Source organism: Mytilus californianus, unplaced genomic scaffold (genome assembly GCF_021869535.1).
Source record: "Mytilus californianus isolate M0D057914Y unplaced genomic scaffold, xbMytCali1.0.p SCAF_4, whole genome shotgun sequence".
Taxonomy (NCBI): domain Eukaryota; kingdom Metazoa; phylum Mollusca; class Bivalvia; order Mytilida; family Mytilidae; genus Mytilus; species Mytilus californianus.
The window spans coordinates 17,788,715-17,807,321 of NW_026262690.1; the positions used below are offsets into that span (position 1 = coordinate 17,788,715).

Consider the following 18,607-nt stretch of genomic DNA (forward strand, 5'->3'; position numbering starts at 1 on the left):
TTTTTTAGTAAACCTCTATGACAGCAATCTAATAGTGAAACAGTCCTGCAACAGACATATAATTGAGATGTCTTAGGTTTAAAGTATATAGTTTTATGACTTTATTTAACAATAGGTGCGCCTCTTTTTCCTTTCCTTTTCTCTATGTACAGATCTAGATGCAACATGAAATAATATATATAATATAGATTTTGAATATATATTTAACCCTGTTGCTGAGCCTTGTACATATCATGACAGATATTGAGAAACAAATCGCATATACTATTTTATCTTTATTTGTGTATTTTCAGATTTTACCACTTAAGTATTGATAATAAGACATGTGGTGCGATTGTATTTGTGTACTTGAGCAATTAATGCATAGAAGGAATATTAAATGACTGATACAGGTATTTTTAACGTTAGATTAATTTAATAATTGGTAAATTTACGAATAAGGACATGTTTATATTTATGTATACATGAAGTAACGATTTACGTGTGAAATACACGTGAAGACAAGTTACCTTCATCAGCTGTCTGCTCAGCTGTGCTCTATATTAGAGATGAAATTTAACAAACCATGGCCAGTAGCATGAAGTAGTTTAAGTGCTTACGATCACCTCAAGATCATCTTTTCTGCTAAAATAGTATCAAGAAGTGATCTTTGCAACATGGATGATAAACAACCCTTCAAATTCCAATTACACGCGCAACTCTTATCCTTGACGTAATATTTTCTTGGCATTTCAAAAGTAGATGATCGGGTTTTTTTTAATGAGTATTTAAAAAATGACACTTGTTGTTCTCTTGTCGTATTGTATTGTAATCAAAACAGTATGGGTTGATTAGGACTGTTCATATATCAAAATCAGTATTAAGTTCATATTTGGCATATAGATCACTGTATACTTAAATAATTTCCAGCAAAAATGGCATTCGTAGTTTTCATTTCGGTACACACCAGAATAAAATGACTAAGCGTTTCATAATTGTTGCCGGGTAACATGCAGATTGGGTCAGGGTTAGTATAATTAAATACAGCTCTAATGGTTTATAGTATGTAGCTTCCCATCAGGATCTTTAAATTGACTTGAACCCTTGTTGTTTCAAATCACGTTGCGAATTATTACATACATTATTCACGCCATCTTAATATTTAAACGTATGCGAATGGTTCACATTAATTGTTTTATGATGTGGGGAAGATTTTATTGGCTAGAATGATACAAATTTTTCCAGAAAATTAAACTTGTTGTTCTCTTATTGCATATTGAATAGAATCGAACATTATCTATAAGAACATTCTTAGGACTGCATCTAAACATCAGTTTACAGTTTAAATTTAAATTTGATTTCTAGGCCGGATCGAAAATCGATTCTTGTTTCGATTCAGTAAAATGTTTCAAGGTTGCATTTCTGTAAATATTGGCAATGCAATTTTCCATAGGAACTCCTTTTACGGCTAAAACTGTACCACTTTTACTATGAAGTTTTGAACAAAATCTTATCCTAGAATTGAAAGTTCATATGCACTACAATTTTTTTCAAAGGTCAAAATATAGGGCTGTGCGGCATATTTTCAACGTTTATATGCCCTGAACTTTTCAGAGTTTAAACTAACACTAATTTTCTTAACTACCCCTACCTCGAATGAAGGGTTACCACAGATTTCAATGTAAACAATATGCACATGTATATTTACTGGTAACATTCCCAAGTTATGTCTCTATGAGATGAAACACAGAGAGCATAACTGGGAACCAGTATGTAAACAAAATTAATTTTCTATGAATATTCTAAATCTCCCCAAAAGAGGCGTGGTTTGAGAAACAGCTGTATTTACAAAGTGCAACCTATACAAACATTTATTCAAATAGGAAACTCTCTAAAATCAGTTTTTCTCACATTAATACTCATTTATCAGAATTATAGCCTGAAAGAAATCACTGTGTATACTCTAAGTTTTTTTTACTGAAAATTTTATACCCCTCCCCTGTTTCAATTTTTAAAAGAATTTGAAAACAAGACTTTAATTATTGCCAGCTTACCCTATTTGCATATTTTCAGATATAAAATGCCTAGAACCTGTTTAAAACTGTTTTGATAACATATTGAAAGCATATCAGAATACTATAAATGTTATGTTTAGCAGTCAATCATTACAACATTCAAGATTATATAGAATATCCAATCCTGCCTCTGTCTCCAGTCCACATCTTACTGTATGCCTATTTGTCAATTAAAGTTCACATTTTCTACCTCAAATGGTCAATTTAGAATTCTTGTCACAACAGTATCATCTGTAACCATATATCTGACACAATTTACCTAATAAATATACTAGAAGTGTTCAAACAAAGCCATATTTGCAATAGTTGTATGTATGCAGATATATATCAGTCTGAGATATAAATTCACTTAAAATGTTATAGAGATGACTGCTAACATCTGATTTTTGCATAACTTCCAAGCATAGTTATTGTTTTCTATATCAAGAACTTAAAAATCATAAAATCATAGCATTTACAGGTTAAATTATCTGTTTTATGACCCAGGGGGTAGGCAATTTTCTATGTTTTTTGCCCCTGGGGTCTCAAATTTCCTAAATTATTCTGCTGTTTCTAGCAATTTGGAATATTTAGTACATATTCAGGATAGAACACACTATTGTAAGTTTTGTTGAGATATTTTTGTATTTCTAGCTTGTATTTTTTATGCCGTGGTGACAAAAAAGCAGATTTAGGTGTTACGGCTTACTTTTGGGTTAATGACAGGACACAAACACCCCATAAATAATATTCAGGAAGGATCGATGAGTTTCAATGACTGCGAAGAGTAAATATAAGCACTTCTTAACAATTTAACTTACAAACATGCAAATATTATGAATTAATTTTGTATTCAGGACTTTAAGTAAACTATGCATACTGTAAACTGTGAATTTATGCTGAGTCATCATATCTAAGGCCCAGGATTATATCAATCTTCATGAAATATTTATAAAACTTCATATTTGAGTTAATTTCTTTAAAATCTGTGAGATAAAGAAAATTTGGTTAAATTCTGAATGTTCTCTTTTTTCACCCTATATAGGTTGCATTTCTGTAAATATTGGCAATGCAATTTTCCATAGGAACTCCTTTTACGGCTAAAACTGTACCACTTTTACTATGAAGTTTTGAACAAAATCTTATCCTAGAATTGAAAGTTCATATGCACTACAATTTTTTTCAAATGTCAAAATATAGGGCTGTGCGGCATATTTTCAACGTTTATATGCCCTGAACTTTTCAGAGTTTAAACTAACACTAATTTTCTTAACTACCCCTACCTCGAATGAAGGGTTACCACAGATTTCAATGTAAACAATATGCACATGTATATTTACTGGTAACATTCCCAAGTTATGTCTCTATGAGATGAAACACAGAGAGCATAACTGGGAACCAGTATGTAAACAAAATTAATTTTCTATGAATATTCTAAATCTCCCCAAAAGAGGCGTGGTTTGAGAAACAGCTGTATTTACAAAGTGCAACCTATACAAACATTTATTCAAATAGGAAACTCTCTAAAATCAGTTTTTCTCACATTAATACTCATTTATCAGAATTATAGCCTGAAAGAAATCACTGTGTATACTCTAAGTTTTTTTTACTGAAAATTTTATACCCCTCCCCTGTTTCAATTTTTAAAAGAATTTGAAAACAAGACTTTAATTATTGCCAGCTTACCCTATTTGCATATTTTCAGATATAAAATGCCTAGAACCTGTTTAAAACTGTTTTGATAACATATTGAAAGCATATCAGAATACTATAAATGTTATGTTTAGCAGTCAATCATTACAACATTCAAGATTATATAAAATATCCAATCCTGCCTCTGTCTCCAGTCCACATCTTACTGTATGCCTATTTGTCAATTAAAGTTCACATTTTCTACCTCAAATGGTCAATTTAGAATTCTTGTCACAACAGTATCATCTGTAACCATATATCTGACACAATTTACCTAATAAATATACTAGAAGTGTTCAAACAAAGCCATATTTGCAATAGTTGTATGTATGCAGATACCAGTCTGAGATATAAATTCACTTAAAATGTTATAGAGATGACTGCTAACATCTGATTTTTGCATAACTTCCAAGCATAGTTATTGTTTTCTATATCAAGAACTTAAAAATCATAAAATCATAGCATTTACAGGTTAAATTATCTGTTTTATGACCCAGGGGGTAGGCAATTTTCTATGTTTTTTGCCCCTGGGGTCTCAAATTTCCTAAATTATTCTGCTGTTTCTAGCAATTTGGAATATTTAGTACATATTCAGGATAGAACACACTATTGTAAGTTTTGTTGAGATATTTTTGTATTTCTAGCTTGTATTTTTTATGCCGTGGTGACAAAAAAGCAGATTTAGGTGTTACGGCTTACTTTTGGGTTAAGACAGGACACAAACACCCCATAAATAATATTCAGGAAGGATCGATGAGTTTCAATGACTGCGAAGAGTAAATATAAGCACTTCTTAACAATTTAACTTACAAACATGCAAATATTATGAATTAATTTTGTATTCAGGACTTTAAGTAAACTATGCATACTGTAAACTGTGAATTTATGCTGAGTCATCATATCTAAGGCCCAGGATTATATCAATCTTCATGAAATATTTATAAAACTTCATATTTGAGTTAATTTCTTTAAAATCTGTGAGATAAAGAAAATTTGGTTAAATTCTGAATGTTCTCTTTTTTCACCCTATATAGGTTGCATTTCTGTAAATATTGGCAATGCAATTTTCCATAGGAACTCCTTTTACGGCTAAAACTGTACCACTTTTACTATGAAGTTTTGAACAAAATCTTATCCTAGAATTGAAAGTTCATATGCACTACAATTTTTTTCAAAGGTCAAAATATAGGGCTGTGCGGCATATTTTCAACGTTTATATGCCCTGAACTTTTCAGAGTTTAAACTAACACTAATTTTCTTAACTACCCCTACCTCGAATGAAGGGTTACCACAGATTTCAATGTAAACAATATGCACATGTATATTTACTGGTAACATTCCCAAGTTATGTCTCTATGAGATGAAACACAGAGAGCATAACTGGGAACCAGTATGTAAACAAAATTAATTTTCTATGAATATTCTAAATCTCCCCAAAAGAGGCGTGGTTTGAGAAACAGCTGTATTTACAAAGTGCAACCTATACAAACATTTATTCAAATAGGAAACTCTCTAAAATCAGTTTTTCTCACATTAATACTCATTTATCAGAATTATAGCCTGAAAGAAATCACTGTGTATACTCTAAGTTTTTTTTACTGAAAATTTTATACCCCTCCCCTGTTTCAATTTTTAAAAGAATTTGAAAACAAGACTTTAATTATTGCCAGCTTACCCTATTTGCATATTTTCAGATATAAAATGCCTAGAACCTGTTTAAAACTGTTTTGATAACATATTGAAAGCATATCAGAATACTATAAATGTTATGTTTAGCAGTCAATCATTACAACATTCAAGATTATATAAAATATCCAATCCTGCCTCTGTCTCCAGTCCACATCTTACTGTATGCCTATTTGTCAATTAAAGTTCACATTTTCTACCTCAAATGGTCAATTTAGAATTCTTGTCACAACAGTATCATCTGTAACCATATATCTGACACAATTTACCTAATAAATATACTAGAAGTGTTCAAACAAAGCCATATTTGCAATAGTTGTATGTATGCAGATACCAGTCTGAGATATAAATTCACTTAAAATGTTATAGAGATGACTGCTAACATCTGATTTTTGCATAACTTCCAAGCATAGTTATTGTTTTCTATATCAAGAACTTAAAAATCATAAAATCATAGCATTTACAGGTTAAATTATCTGTTTTATGACCCAGGGGGTAGGCAATTTTCTATGTTTTTTGCCCCTGGGGTCTCAAATTTCCTAAATTATTCTGCTGTTTCTAGCAATTTGGAATATTTAGTACATATTCAGGATAGAACACACTATTGTAAGTTTTGTTGAGATATTTTTGTATTTCTAGCTTGTATTTTTTATGCCGTGGTGACAAAAAAGCAGATTTAGGTGTTACGGCTTACTTTTGGGTTAATGACAGGACACAAACACCCCATAAATAATATTCAGGAAGGATCGATGAGTTTCAATGACTGCGAAGAGTAAATATAAGCACTTCTTAACAATTTAACTTACAAACATGCAAATATTATGAATTAATTTTGTATTCAGGACTTTAAGTAAACTATGCATACTGTAAACTGTGAATTTATGCTGAGTCATCATATCTAAGGCCCAGGATTATATCAATCTTCATGAAATATTTATAAAACTTCATATTTGAGTTAATTTCTTTAAAATCTGTGAGATAAAGAAAATTTGGTTAAATTCTGAATGTTCTCTTTTTTCACCCTATATAGGTTGCATTTCTGTAAATATTGGCAATGCAATTTTCCATAGGAACTCCTTTTACGGCTAAAACTGTACCACTTTTACTATGAAGTTTTGAACAAAATCTTATCCTAGAATTGAAAGTTCATATGCACTACAATTTTTTTCAAAGGTCAAAATATAGGGCTGTGCGGCATATTTTCAACGTTTATATGCCCTGAACTTTTCAGAGTTTAAACTAACACTAATTTTCTTAACTACCCCTACCTCGAATGAAGGGTTACCACAGATTTCAATGTAAACAATATGCACATGTATATTTACTGGTAACATTCCCAAGTTATGTCTCTATGAGATGAAACACAGAGAGCATAACTGGGAACCAGTATGTAAACAAAATTAATTTTCTATGAATATTCTAAATCTCCCCAAAAGAGGCGTGGTTTGAGAAACAGCTGTATTTACAAAGTGCAACCTATACAAACATTTATTCAAATAGGAAACTCTCTAAAATCAGTTTTTCTCACATTAATACTCATTTATCAGAATTATAGCCTGAAAGAAATCACTGTGTATACTCTAAGTTTTTTTTACTGAAAATTTTATACCCCTCCCCTGTTTCAATTTTTAAAAGAATTTGAAAACAAGACTTTAATTATTGCCAGCTTACCCTATTTGCATATTTTCAGATATAAAATGCCTAGAACCTGTTTAAAACTGTTTTGATAACATATTGAAAGCATATCAGAATACTATAAATGTTATGTTTAGCAGTCAATCATTACAACATTCAAGATTATATAAAATATCCAATCCTGCCTCTGTCTCCAGTCCACATCTTACTGTATGCCTATTTGTCAATTAAAGTTCACATTTTCTACCTCAAATGGTCAATTTAGAATTCTTGTCACAACAGTATCATCTGTAACCATATATCTGACACAATTTACCTAATAAATATACTAGAAGTGTTCAAACAAAGCCATATTTGCAATAGTTGTATGTATGCAGATACCAGTCTGAGATATAAATTCACTTAAAATGTTATAGAGATGACTGCTAACATCTGATTTTTGCATAACTTCCAAGCATAGTTATTGTTTTCTATATCAAGAACTTAAAAATCATAAAATCATAGCATTTACAGGTTAAATTATCTGTTTTATGACCCAGGGGGTAGGCAATTTTCTATGTTTTTTGCCCCTGGGGTCTCAAATTTCCTAAATTATTCTGCTGTTTCTAGCAATTTGGAATATTTAGTACATATTCAGGATAGAACACACTATTGTAAGTTTTGTTGAGATATTTTTGTATTTCTAGCTTGTATTTTTTATGCCGTGGTGACAAAAAAGCAGATTTAGGTGTTACGGCTTACTTTTGGGTTAAGACAGGACACAAACACCCCATAAATAATATTCAGGAAGGATCGATGAGTTTCAATGACTGCGAAGAGTAAATATAAGCACTTCTTAACAATTTAACTTACAAACATGCAAATATTATGAATTAATTTTGTATTCAGGACTTTAAGTAAACTATGCATACTGTAAACTGTGAATTTATGCTGAGACATCATATCTAAGGCCCAGGATTATATCAATCTTCATGAAATATTTATAAAACTTCATATTTGAGTTAATTTCTTTAAAATCTGTGAGATAAAGAAAATTTGGTTAAATTCTGAATGTTCTCTTTTTTCACCCTATATAGGTTGCATTTCTGTAAATATTGGCAATGCAATTTTCCATAGGAACTCCTTTTACGGCTAAAACTGTACCACTTTTACTATGAAGTTTTGAACAAAATCTTATCCTAGAATTGAAAGTTCATATGCACTACAATTTTTTTCAAAGGTCAAAATATAGGGCTGTGCGGCATATTTTCAACGTTTATATGCCCTGAACTTTTCAGAGTTTAAACTAACACTAATTTTCTTAACTACCCCTACCTCGAATGAAGGGTTACCACAGATTTCAATGTAAACAATATGCACATGTATATTTACTGGTAACATTCCCAAGTTATGTCTCTATGAGATGAAACACAGAGAGCATAACTGGGAACCAGTATGTAAACAAAATTAATTTTCTATGAATATTCTAAATCTCCCCAAAAGAGGCGTGGTTTGAGAAACAGCTGTATTTACAAAGTGCAACCTATACAAACATTTATTCAAATAGGAAACTCTCTAAAATCAGTTTTTCTCACATTAATACTCATTTATCAGAATTATAGCCTGAAAGAAATCACTGTGTATACTCTAAGTTTTTTTTACTGAAAATTTTATACCCCTCCCCTGTTTCAATTTTTAAAAGAATTTGAAAACAAGACTTTAATTATTGCCAGCTTACCCTATTTGCATATTTTCAGATATAAAATGCCTAGAACCTGTTTAAAACTGTTTTGATAACATATTGAAAGCATATCAGAATACTATAAATGTTATGTTTAGCAGTCAATCATTACAACATTCAAGATTATATAAAATATCCAATCCTGCCTCTGTCTCCAGTCCACATCTTACTGTATGCCTATTTGTCAATTAAAGTTCACATTTTCTACCTCAAATGGTCAATTTAGAATTCTTGTCACAACAGTATCATCTGTAACCATATATCTGACACAATTTACCTAATAAATATACTAGAAGTGTTCAAACAAAGCCATATTTGCAATAGTTGTATGTATGCAGATACCAGTCTGAGATATAAATTCACTTAAAATGTTATAGAGATGACTGCTAACATCTGATTTTTGCATAACTTCCAAGCATAGTTATTGTTTTCTATATCAAGAACTTAAAAATCATAAAATCATAGCATTTACAGGTTAAATTATCTGTTTTATGACCCAGGGGGTAGGCAATTTTCTATGTTTTTTGCCCCTGGGGTCTCAAATTTCCTAAATTATTCTGCTGTTTCTAGCAATTTGGAATATTTAGTACATATTCAGGATAGAACACACTATTGTAAGTTTTGTTGAGATATTTTTGTATTTCTAGCTTGTATTTTTTATGCCGTGGTGACAAAAAAGCAGATTTAGGTGTTACGGCTTACTTTTGGGTTAATGACAGGACACAAACACCCCATAAATAATATTCAGGAAGGATCGATGAGTTTCAATGACTGCGAAGAGTAAATATAAGCACTTCTTAACAATTTAACTTACAAACATGCAAATATTATGAATTAATTTTGTATTCAGGACTTTAAGTAAACTATGCATACTGTAAACTGTGAATTTATGCTGAGTCATCATATCTAAGGCCCAGGATTATATCAATCTTCATGAAATATTTATAAAACTTCATATTTGAGTTAATTTCTTTAAAATCTGTGAGATAAAGAAAATTTGGTTAAATTCTGAATGTTCTCTTTTTTCACCCTATATAGGTTGCATTTCTGTAAATATTGGCAATGCAATTTTCCATAGGAACTCCTTTTACGGCTAAAACTGTACCACTTTTACTATGAAGTTTTGAACAAAATCTTATCCTAGAATTGAAAGTTCATATGCACTACAATTTTTTTCAAAGGTCAAAATATAGGGCTGTGCGGCATATTTTCAACGTTTATATGCCCTGAACTTTTCAGAGTTTAAACTAACACTAATTTTCTTAACTACCCCTACCTCGAATGAAGGGTTACCACAGATTTCAATGTAAACAATATGCACATGTATATTTACTGGTAACATTCCCAAGTTATGTCTCTATGAGATGAAACACAGAGAGCATAACTGGGAACCAGTATGTAAACAAAATTAATTTTCTATGAATATTCTAAATCTCCCCAAAAGAGGCGTGGTTTGAGAAACAGCTGTATTTACAAAGTGCAACCTCAATCCTTCATGTAAGAGGTTAACGTTAATTGAGTTAGAGTACTCATCTGAGTTTGAGTTTGAGTTCACATAATAAATAAGAACATGTGATATGAGTGCCAATGAGACAACTCTCCATCCAAGTCACAATGTATAGAAAGTAAACAATTATAGGTCAAAGTACGGCCTTCAACACGGAGCCTTGGCTCACACCGAACAACAAGCTATTAAGGGCGCCAAAATGACTAGTGTAAAAAAATTCAAACAGGAAAATAACGGTATTATCTATATAAAAAACGAAAAACGTAGCATTGCATATAGGTCATGTTAAAGCTTTCAAAGCAATCATATGGGAATCAACAACGCCCTCTTCTCGACTATTTGTTTTGTGCGTATACGAGCCGAAGTGTCTTTAACATTTAATAAAGGAAAAAAAGACCAAACTTAGTTAGTTTATTTCATTTCTCATAGATTTAATGGTTCTTTCAACCGACAAAATGTGATACATTTGTAAGTTGTCTTAAAAAAGTTTTTACCGACAGGTTGATAACGAGTCATTGATTTGACCATATTTTTAAGTACATAAAAATTAAATCATACATGAAAGAATTTAAATTTGTTTGCGTTTTCTTTTTTTTTTATCATGTGCTTTATGTGATTTTCCATCAACAAATAACACAATATATTCTTCTTAACCATTTGATTGAAAGACATAATATTCAGTTATTGCAGTGTTTCAAATCTGACATTATACAATGCTGATCGATTTGTGGCGGTTTTTGTTTTATTCCTTCATTTTCTGACAACGTTATGCAAGATATACGTATTTGGACGTATTTTGAAATTTTACGAAATGTTGTATTCTCATTTAACTCGTTGAACTTCATTTGACCGAATATCAACGCAGTACATTGATTTTACAGAATATACTTCCAGAGTGTAACAATGAATTAAAAACTTGTGAAATACAAACGAATGTAAAGAAGGAATGTAAAAAGATGCATAAAAAATAATTGTTTTCACACCTAAAATGTCCATATCTAGAAATTCCGTAATGCGACTTATTTTCAGAAATAATATCTGATTGTTGTGAACATTTCTATAATGAACTATTCGGAGTTGCATCCCAACTTATCGATACGAACTGATTTCTTCTGTAAAAAAATCCTGTGACTACGTATAAATCTTATATATTTCAAATAGAAATGCACAAAAGATCTTATCTCTGGCCCTATTTACGATCAAGCATTCTGTTGAGTTATACCACTTATCCACAATCGTTTAATTTATTGTATAAGTAAGTTAGCAGGTGTTTTCATTTTATACAGTACTGGTTCGATAAATCTGCTTGTGGATTATCAGTCCTCGATGTTATCATCAGTAGTTTGTACTTTAGTACTGACATGATTTAATTCCATCGCTGTATAAAACCTTAAATTGTTCGTGTTTAGACTTTAGAAATTCCAGTTGTTTTAGTGGGGTTTCGTGTTGCGCATTGTTTTGTTTTGTGTACTGTTTTCGTCAATTTTCGTTTTTTTGTCATGGCGTTGTCGGTTTGGTTTCGACTATATTTTTGTTATCTTTCGCATCTCCTTGATAAGAAACGAAGGTTTTAATTCCTCAGGCAAAGTTGACCTTAGATCGATTTTGATATAATTTTTATCCTTTATTGTCATAAAACCCTTCAACTGTTTCGTTTCTTATACATCCTTTGCTTTCAAACATCCGGCATTAAGCGTTCTTGCTAATGGGGAAAAAAGAAAAGCACCTCGGACGCTTAAAATTTATAAAGTGTTCACTTTGAACGGCACTGGGTCGATACCGCTGCTGTGGACTTTCAGTCGGAACTGACATGATTTATAACAAACTTTTCTAAAATGTCCGTTTTTAAATTCAGAAATAGATACGAAACTATGGTTTCGTTTTTTTATTATAAAGATCTTCAACTGTTTCGGTTCTTATAATACATCCTTGGCTTTCAAACATTCGGAAAATGAGCGTTCCTGATAAAGGTAAACATAGAATAGCGCTTTAGACCCATGAAATTTATAAATTGTTATTAATCTTTTAGAAAATTGTTTTATTTATAAAAAGATCGATCTACACATATATACATAAACAAAATGTAAGCGTTAACATCATTGATGCATAAAAAAGTCACAAAAGTCTAAAATATCACAAAATATTTTAATACTTCGCCTTAATAGAACTATAAATAGCGAAATAAAAAAATGTAACGTATGATATAAAGCAACCACTAAAAACTGACTTTTAACAGGCGCCTAAATATTTGGCAGTACTAAACTATTTTTTTTACATCTAAACCCTGCCCTTTAATCATTATTAATCGTCAGATGTAATTTCATGCTGTAGTCTTTATTACTGTAAAACATATTTTTGTTGTTCCTATAATCCTTTTTCTATTTTTTTTCTTTTTGATTTGATAACTTTAATAAATTTTCCAAATAACGAAAACAATATTAAGATGTATTAAACAACCTCTGACAAGGTTCTTAATATCAGACAGGAATATGAATATTTAGCAGGTGGCGACAGCGAATATGTTCAACTCCGCCACATTCTATATATAGACATAAGAAGATGTGGTATGAGTGCCAATGAGACAACTCTCCATCCAAGTCACAGTTTGTAAAAAGTGAACAATTATAGGTCAAAGTACTGCTTTCAACACGGAGCCTTGGCTCACACCGAACAGCAAGCTATAAAGGGCCCCCAGAAATTACTAGTGTAAAACCATTCAAACAGGAAAACCAACGGTTTCAAGTTAGGAACATGTTATTCAAGGTTGTCGTTTTTTATGTATATCATTGTTTTCGTCTTCTGTTTTTTTTACATAAATCAGTCGTTAGTTCTCTCGTTTGAATTTTTTAACATTTGTCAATTTCATAGCCTTTTACTATACGGCATGGGTTTAATACTGTTATGTTGAAGGATGGTGACATATGTGTTTACTTCTATTTAGCTTGGTCTCTGGTGGAGAGTTGTCTCATTGGCAATCATACAACGTATATTTTATATTAACTCAAAGTTAAACTTCAAAATTCCAATTAGTTATTTGAGTTTGTCTTTATTCAAGCTCATTCGTAAAGTGAAATATAAGAAAGGTATGAGTAATACTTGCAACGTTTTCTCCAAAACCCCGTAAAACTTAAACAATTTACAAAATTGAATATAAAAATAAAGTGTTCTCCATTTCACAAAAATAAGCAAGAACGAACAAAAATAAGTCGACAGTATATACAACCGAATAAAACCTTTCAACACTAACGAAGCCAACTTTGCCTGGGGAGTTTAAAACATTTGGAGCACAAGACCTAGCTACTAGGCGGTTAGCTCCATATTCACCAGTAGTTGAATAGACCCAACGGTGGTAAAACGCGTATGGTATTATTACAGTGTTCTTTATTAGGTACCCCGATACCGTAAGAGTGGAAGCTAAAATCTATAAATTTGGGATTGAAAAATGGTTTGTTTTTCTCTATAATCTTTGATGTATATTTTAGGGGTGCCTACTAACGGGTAAGTTATGATTTAGTTATTTTTTCGTTATTCAGGTTAACTGAAAACGAGTTATAATGGATGTTTAATGAAAATCTTCAAATTTCGATGCTTAACATTACAAAACCATAATTCTAATTCACAACTAATTGATCATTACAATCACACATTTAACAACGACAAGAGCAGACACATACCGTATATGAATGTTCAGAATAATAACTTATGAAAAAACTAAATCATAATATAATAATAAAATAATTATTTCTCTCAACAGACCATGACTATATATTTTTGTGTATTTGACATCCATAAATATGCTACACATGCACCATCTGACAATGCACTTGGTGGCAGGAACAATAATCTACTAAGTATCAAATTGAACTCTTTTTATATTAAACAATCGTATTGGTGTTTTAACATTATAAACATTAAGAATATAAGTGTTTATTGGTTATTTTTGTAACTATTTAGAATAATATTTTTTAAAGTGACCATGACAAACTAATATCTAAAATGAAAAAAGGAAGAAAAAACATTAAATTTAATATTGCCTATCAGGACTGGAAAAGCAAAGAAATCATAAAAAGGGGAGGCAAATTATAATGATGTGTTTCTATGTTTAAAAATTTATGCTTATTTCAATTCAAAACAAATAAATTACTGACTTAATCTCAGATTGTTTTTAACATATTCCACTGGTTGATGCAATACTTTGCAGAAGAAATGGTAGTAACAATGATAATGACCATATCAGCATTTCGACAATTTACTCAGATGTATTTAGTGATAAGGGGTTAAGCTCAAGTGATGGTAGTGGTAAAAGTGTAAGCACCAGTACGAGTTATGAAACTATCACAGTAAGTATTAGGTACCTATTTGAAATGTGCTTTCTTATATGCATGTTTCTTTTTATAGCAACCTCTATTCTTTAAAAGTTGTATGACCTTTTTGCTCATAAAGCTCCTAACGATTTTTCATTTTTTTATACATCCCTGGCTTTCACATACGTAGGTTTGAGCGCCAAGGACGGCGGTAAATCCAGAATGTAGTTGATTGTTAGACCCCAAGGGTATCATCAGCTCAGTATTCAATGCTGCGGTATTGATATTATTTATAACATATTTTTTTCGAAAATTTCCTGTTCATGAATTGAATAATTCCTACTAAACAACTTCATCAGGAAAAGTTAACCTTAGCTGAATATAGATTCTTAAAATTTCTACGTATTTATATATCCACGGCTTCCAAATGTTTGGTTTTGAGCGTTCCTGATGAGGTTAATCTAGAATAGCGCTTCGGAAACACGAAATTTGAATATTGTTATTTTCATTTTGATATTGTACCTCGTGATTTGAAACGATAGTTGGTATTAGATCAATAAATCATCATGCACTTATGTTGGAGAGAAAATGTTTTCCTTATTTCTCATCATCGGTAAGGTTTAGACTTTAATCTTAAAATTTGAAACAGTAAACTTGCCCCTGCTTTCATGCACAAGATAATAATTCTGGTATCTAATTTTTCTCGTATTTCAAAATTAAGGTAAAATTATTATATATATTTTCCATAATAGATTGTCAATAATGGACCTGAAAATTGTATTGAATATACCAACAAATAAACTGGTGTTTGATGTGTTTTTCGTATTTTTGGCACAGCTATCAGCTATCGAATTGTTTTTATGTTGAATATGAATAAAAGGTGGTAACGATTAGACAGCCACAAAATGACGAAAAAACAGAAAAAATTTAAAGCGCAACATACAGTTTTCAGTTTTCAACAATTAACATGTGTCTATACAATATAAATGTTATATCTATGATCTAAGAGCCAAATATTGCTGAACACCTTACATTTTTTGTACCTCTATCCATGAAACATATATTGACAATTAATTGAAAACCAACAGTGTTTCATTGCTGAAAAATCGAAAAAGATGGAAAAAAACTGGATCCTTTTTTTTCGGCTGAATACCAAAATAAAATCATCAGTGCCCCGAAAACAACATTGTATTGCTGGTTTCCAAGTTCATCATGAAACCTCTTTCCAAATTATTTACTTCCTTGTACATTTGGCTTTACTGTGCAATTGTACATTCTAGAGGTTAAAGTGAATAAGACATTAGACATCTCCTTTTTTTTATATAAGGGTTGGATACTGCGCTTCTTCTTCCCGACTATATTATTCCTTTGTTCATGTTATTTAACGGGTACACTTTAAACAGGAGACTCCTACAGAGAATTGAAAGAGCGAGCAATATCGTCCATGTTCCGCAATAAAGATGATCTTTGCACTGTATTATTCAGATATATCTGACTGTTGATTGTGTCATATTGTTTTTTTTTCCCTCTTTTTGCCATTTTGTCATTTTTGAGAATTTTTGGCTAATGGCTTTGATAGTCAATGATACGTGCCATTCTGACGTGTACCGGAGGGAAACGTCATTCTCAGCAATACTATTTATTGTATCATTGCATTAAAAAGGGGTCAAGCATAGATTTTTTACAAAAAATCCACAGACTTAATCACAAGGAGTTCGGTATTTTTGTTATTTTACTTTTTGCATAGGTTCATATTTGTACTTGTTTTAGCTAACATCTATAGCATTGAAACAATAAAAGGGTATATAATTCTTTATAAAAATCTTATAGAAAAACTAGAAAAAGCATTTTCATAGACAAGAAATTACAGTTCGACAAATGTGTTGAAAATCTGCGGGCTGTGCCGAAGATTATAAATTTTGAAGAAAGCGAATTTTTGTAAAAAGAAAAAGTTTGGGGGCTGTAATTTGCATACCAACGATTTATAATAATCTGCGGGGCGGGAATTGTAAGGCTGCTGATTTTTTTTCGTATGTATTTCTTACGGGAAAATAATATTATTTTAAAGTTCCTACGGCTTTCAATACTTACATCATCGTAAACAGATGAAGCTAATTAATAACGCGTCGAAAGATGGTACTATCTCTTTCAAAGCGCTCAATTAGAATGAGGTTTTTGCACAAAACACGCCAATTTTCTATTATCTTTCAACGTTCACTTATTTCAAACTTCGTTGCAAAAAATCAGTATGAATTCGAAATATTGAATACATTGATTTTATATCAAAATCAGTTCTATTTTTTTATCAATATACAGACAGCATAAAACAAAACAAAAAAGACATGAATGTTAAAAATGAGTTTGAAATATATGTTCCCATCCAATTACATGCATCTAACCCCTAACTGAATGTGTTCGACATAAAACGACTTAGTTCCATTTTGTTTCCCCGTTCATAAACATCATAATTCAACACTTTGAAAATTCAAACGCAACTCGTGTTACGATATCTGCATAATATATATATATATAGATTCCGAGGAAATGTCCCCTTAACACATGTATTGCAGAAATGTACTTTGCTGTGTTACATGTGTATTCTCAGTGCCAGAATATTTGTATTCAACAAGGTATATGAATCAAATTTGCACAAGACTTGAAAAGTACAAATACTCAAGTACGCATTGGTACACATATTTTGATAGTGTGCTACAGAATAGAACAGGTCTTAATAAACAGTTGTGTCCAATCCAATATCCCCGAGCTTATTTTTAACATTTTGAACGTCGAGATGCGTGAATGCCACATTATACATGAAGCACTGGTGTTAATACAAATACATAATTTACACAAAACTTCCTAGATTCAGAAAATTAAAACAATGATTCCACTAGTGAAACCATTTTCATGTTTTACATGTGATTTTTGTGTCGAAACAACCGCTGTGTATGCTTGAATCAACTAAGAGTTGGTATAATTCGTATTCACATATCACATAAAGATTCAAACTTGTAACAAGTAAAACTTCTATGTCATTTGGTCTCTGGTGGCGAGTTGTCTCATTGGCATCGTACCAAATCCTCTTATTTTTATAAAACGGTCTTTTTTCTGTTTTGAAATTGACGGAAACAATGACATTTTTTTACCAGTGTCATACGTAAAGACTTTTTAGAAAGTCTCAATGATTACAACTAGATCATAACCAGAGTCTGTGAATACAAATAAATAACAATTACTTTATTTAGAGAAAGAAACGTTAAAAGGTTCTGCCGAAAATCTGTTCTTAACGTTTCTAAAAAAATCAAAAACGTCGTAAGCTTATTACGGTGTGACACCAGTATCTTTATGTTTACTTTGAGGGCCATACATGTATTGAAATTGATAATTTGATGTTTTCATTAACAGGCATATTCATGAAGTTACAGCTGTTTTAGTCATCATAAAATAACACATGTTTATAGTGAATAGTGTTCATTTAAAGTTATTTCTGTAACCTTTCATTTTCGCATTTTTAAACAAAATATCCTTACAGTGGAAAAAGGAGGAATACTTTTATGATAATCCAGTTTTTGTTAGAGACGTTGAAGATTCCACGCAGGTAAGTTTTAGATCTCCATCTCCATTCTAAACGAAATTAGAGTTTTTAGATAACAGCAGTTGATTCAACGAAATGGTAGATCACATTTTCTAGCCTCATCATATTCGAAAACCGTTTTACCAAAAAATGTCTTCATGAAATGCCTGTACTAAGTCAAGATATGGCAGTTGTTTTTCACTTGTTCCGTTGATTGATAGCGTTTGGTTTTGTCAGTTTTTATGGACTTCCACTTTTTGAATATGATTAGTTCAGTATTTTAGCTATACGCTTTGTATATGCTTAAGCTACTGAATGTTTTCTAATCAATGTATTCTTATGATTTCCGGAAGGAGACTATGGTTAAGATCCCCAAAGTATATTCTCTGGCTAAATAAACAAATAGGATAATGCACTATTCGATCTTCTTCAGATACTATATTTATGAAAATAAAA

At 31.1% G+C, this 18,607-nt stretch overlaps 1 protein-coding gene across 4 annotated transcripts in view; it reads left to right on the forward strand.

Moving 5' to 3' along the window:
• The window catches only part of LOC127737591 (uncharacterized), a 56,441-nt gene that overhangs the window by 12,898 nt on the left and 24,936 nt on the right, over window positions 1-18,607 (forward strand). For all 4 annotated transcript variants that reach the window (XM_052248422.1, XM_052248423.1, XM_052248425.1 and 1 more), the window contains 4 exons: window positions 294-392; window positions 13,756-13,771; window positions 14,475-14,613; window positions 18,110-18,175. In XM_052248422.1, coding sequence (XP_052104382.1) covers window positions 380-392; window positions 13,756-13,771; window positions 14,475-14,613; window positions 18,110-18,175 — 234 coding nt within the window. In that variant the 5' untranslated portion in view covers window positions 294-379. The remainder of the gene's footprint in view (window positions 1-293; window positions 393-13,755; window positions 13,772-14,474; window positions 14,614-18,109; window positions 18,176-18,607) is intronic.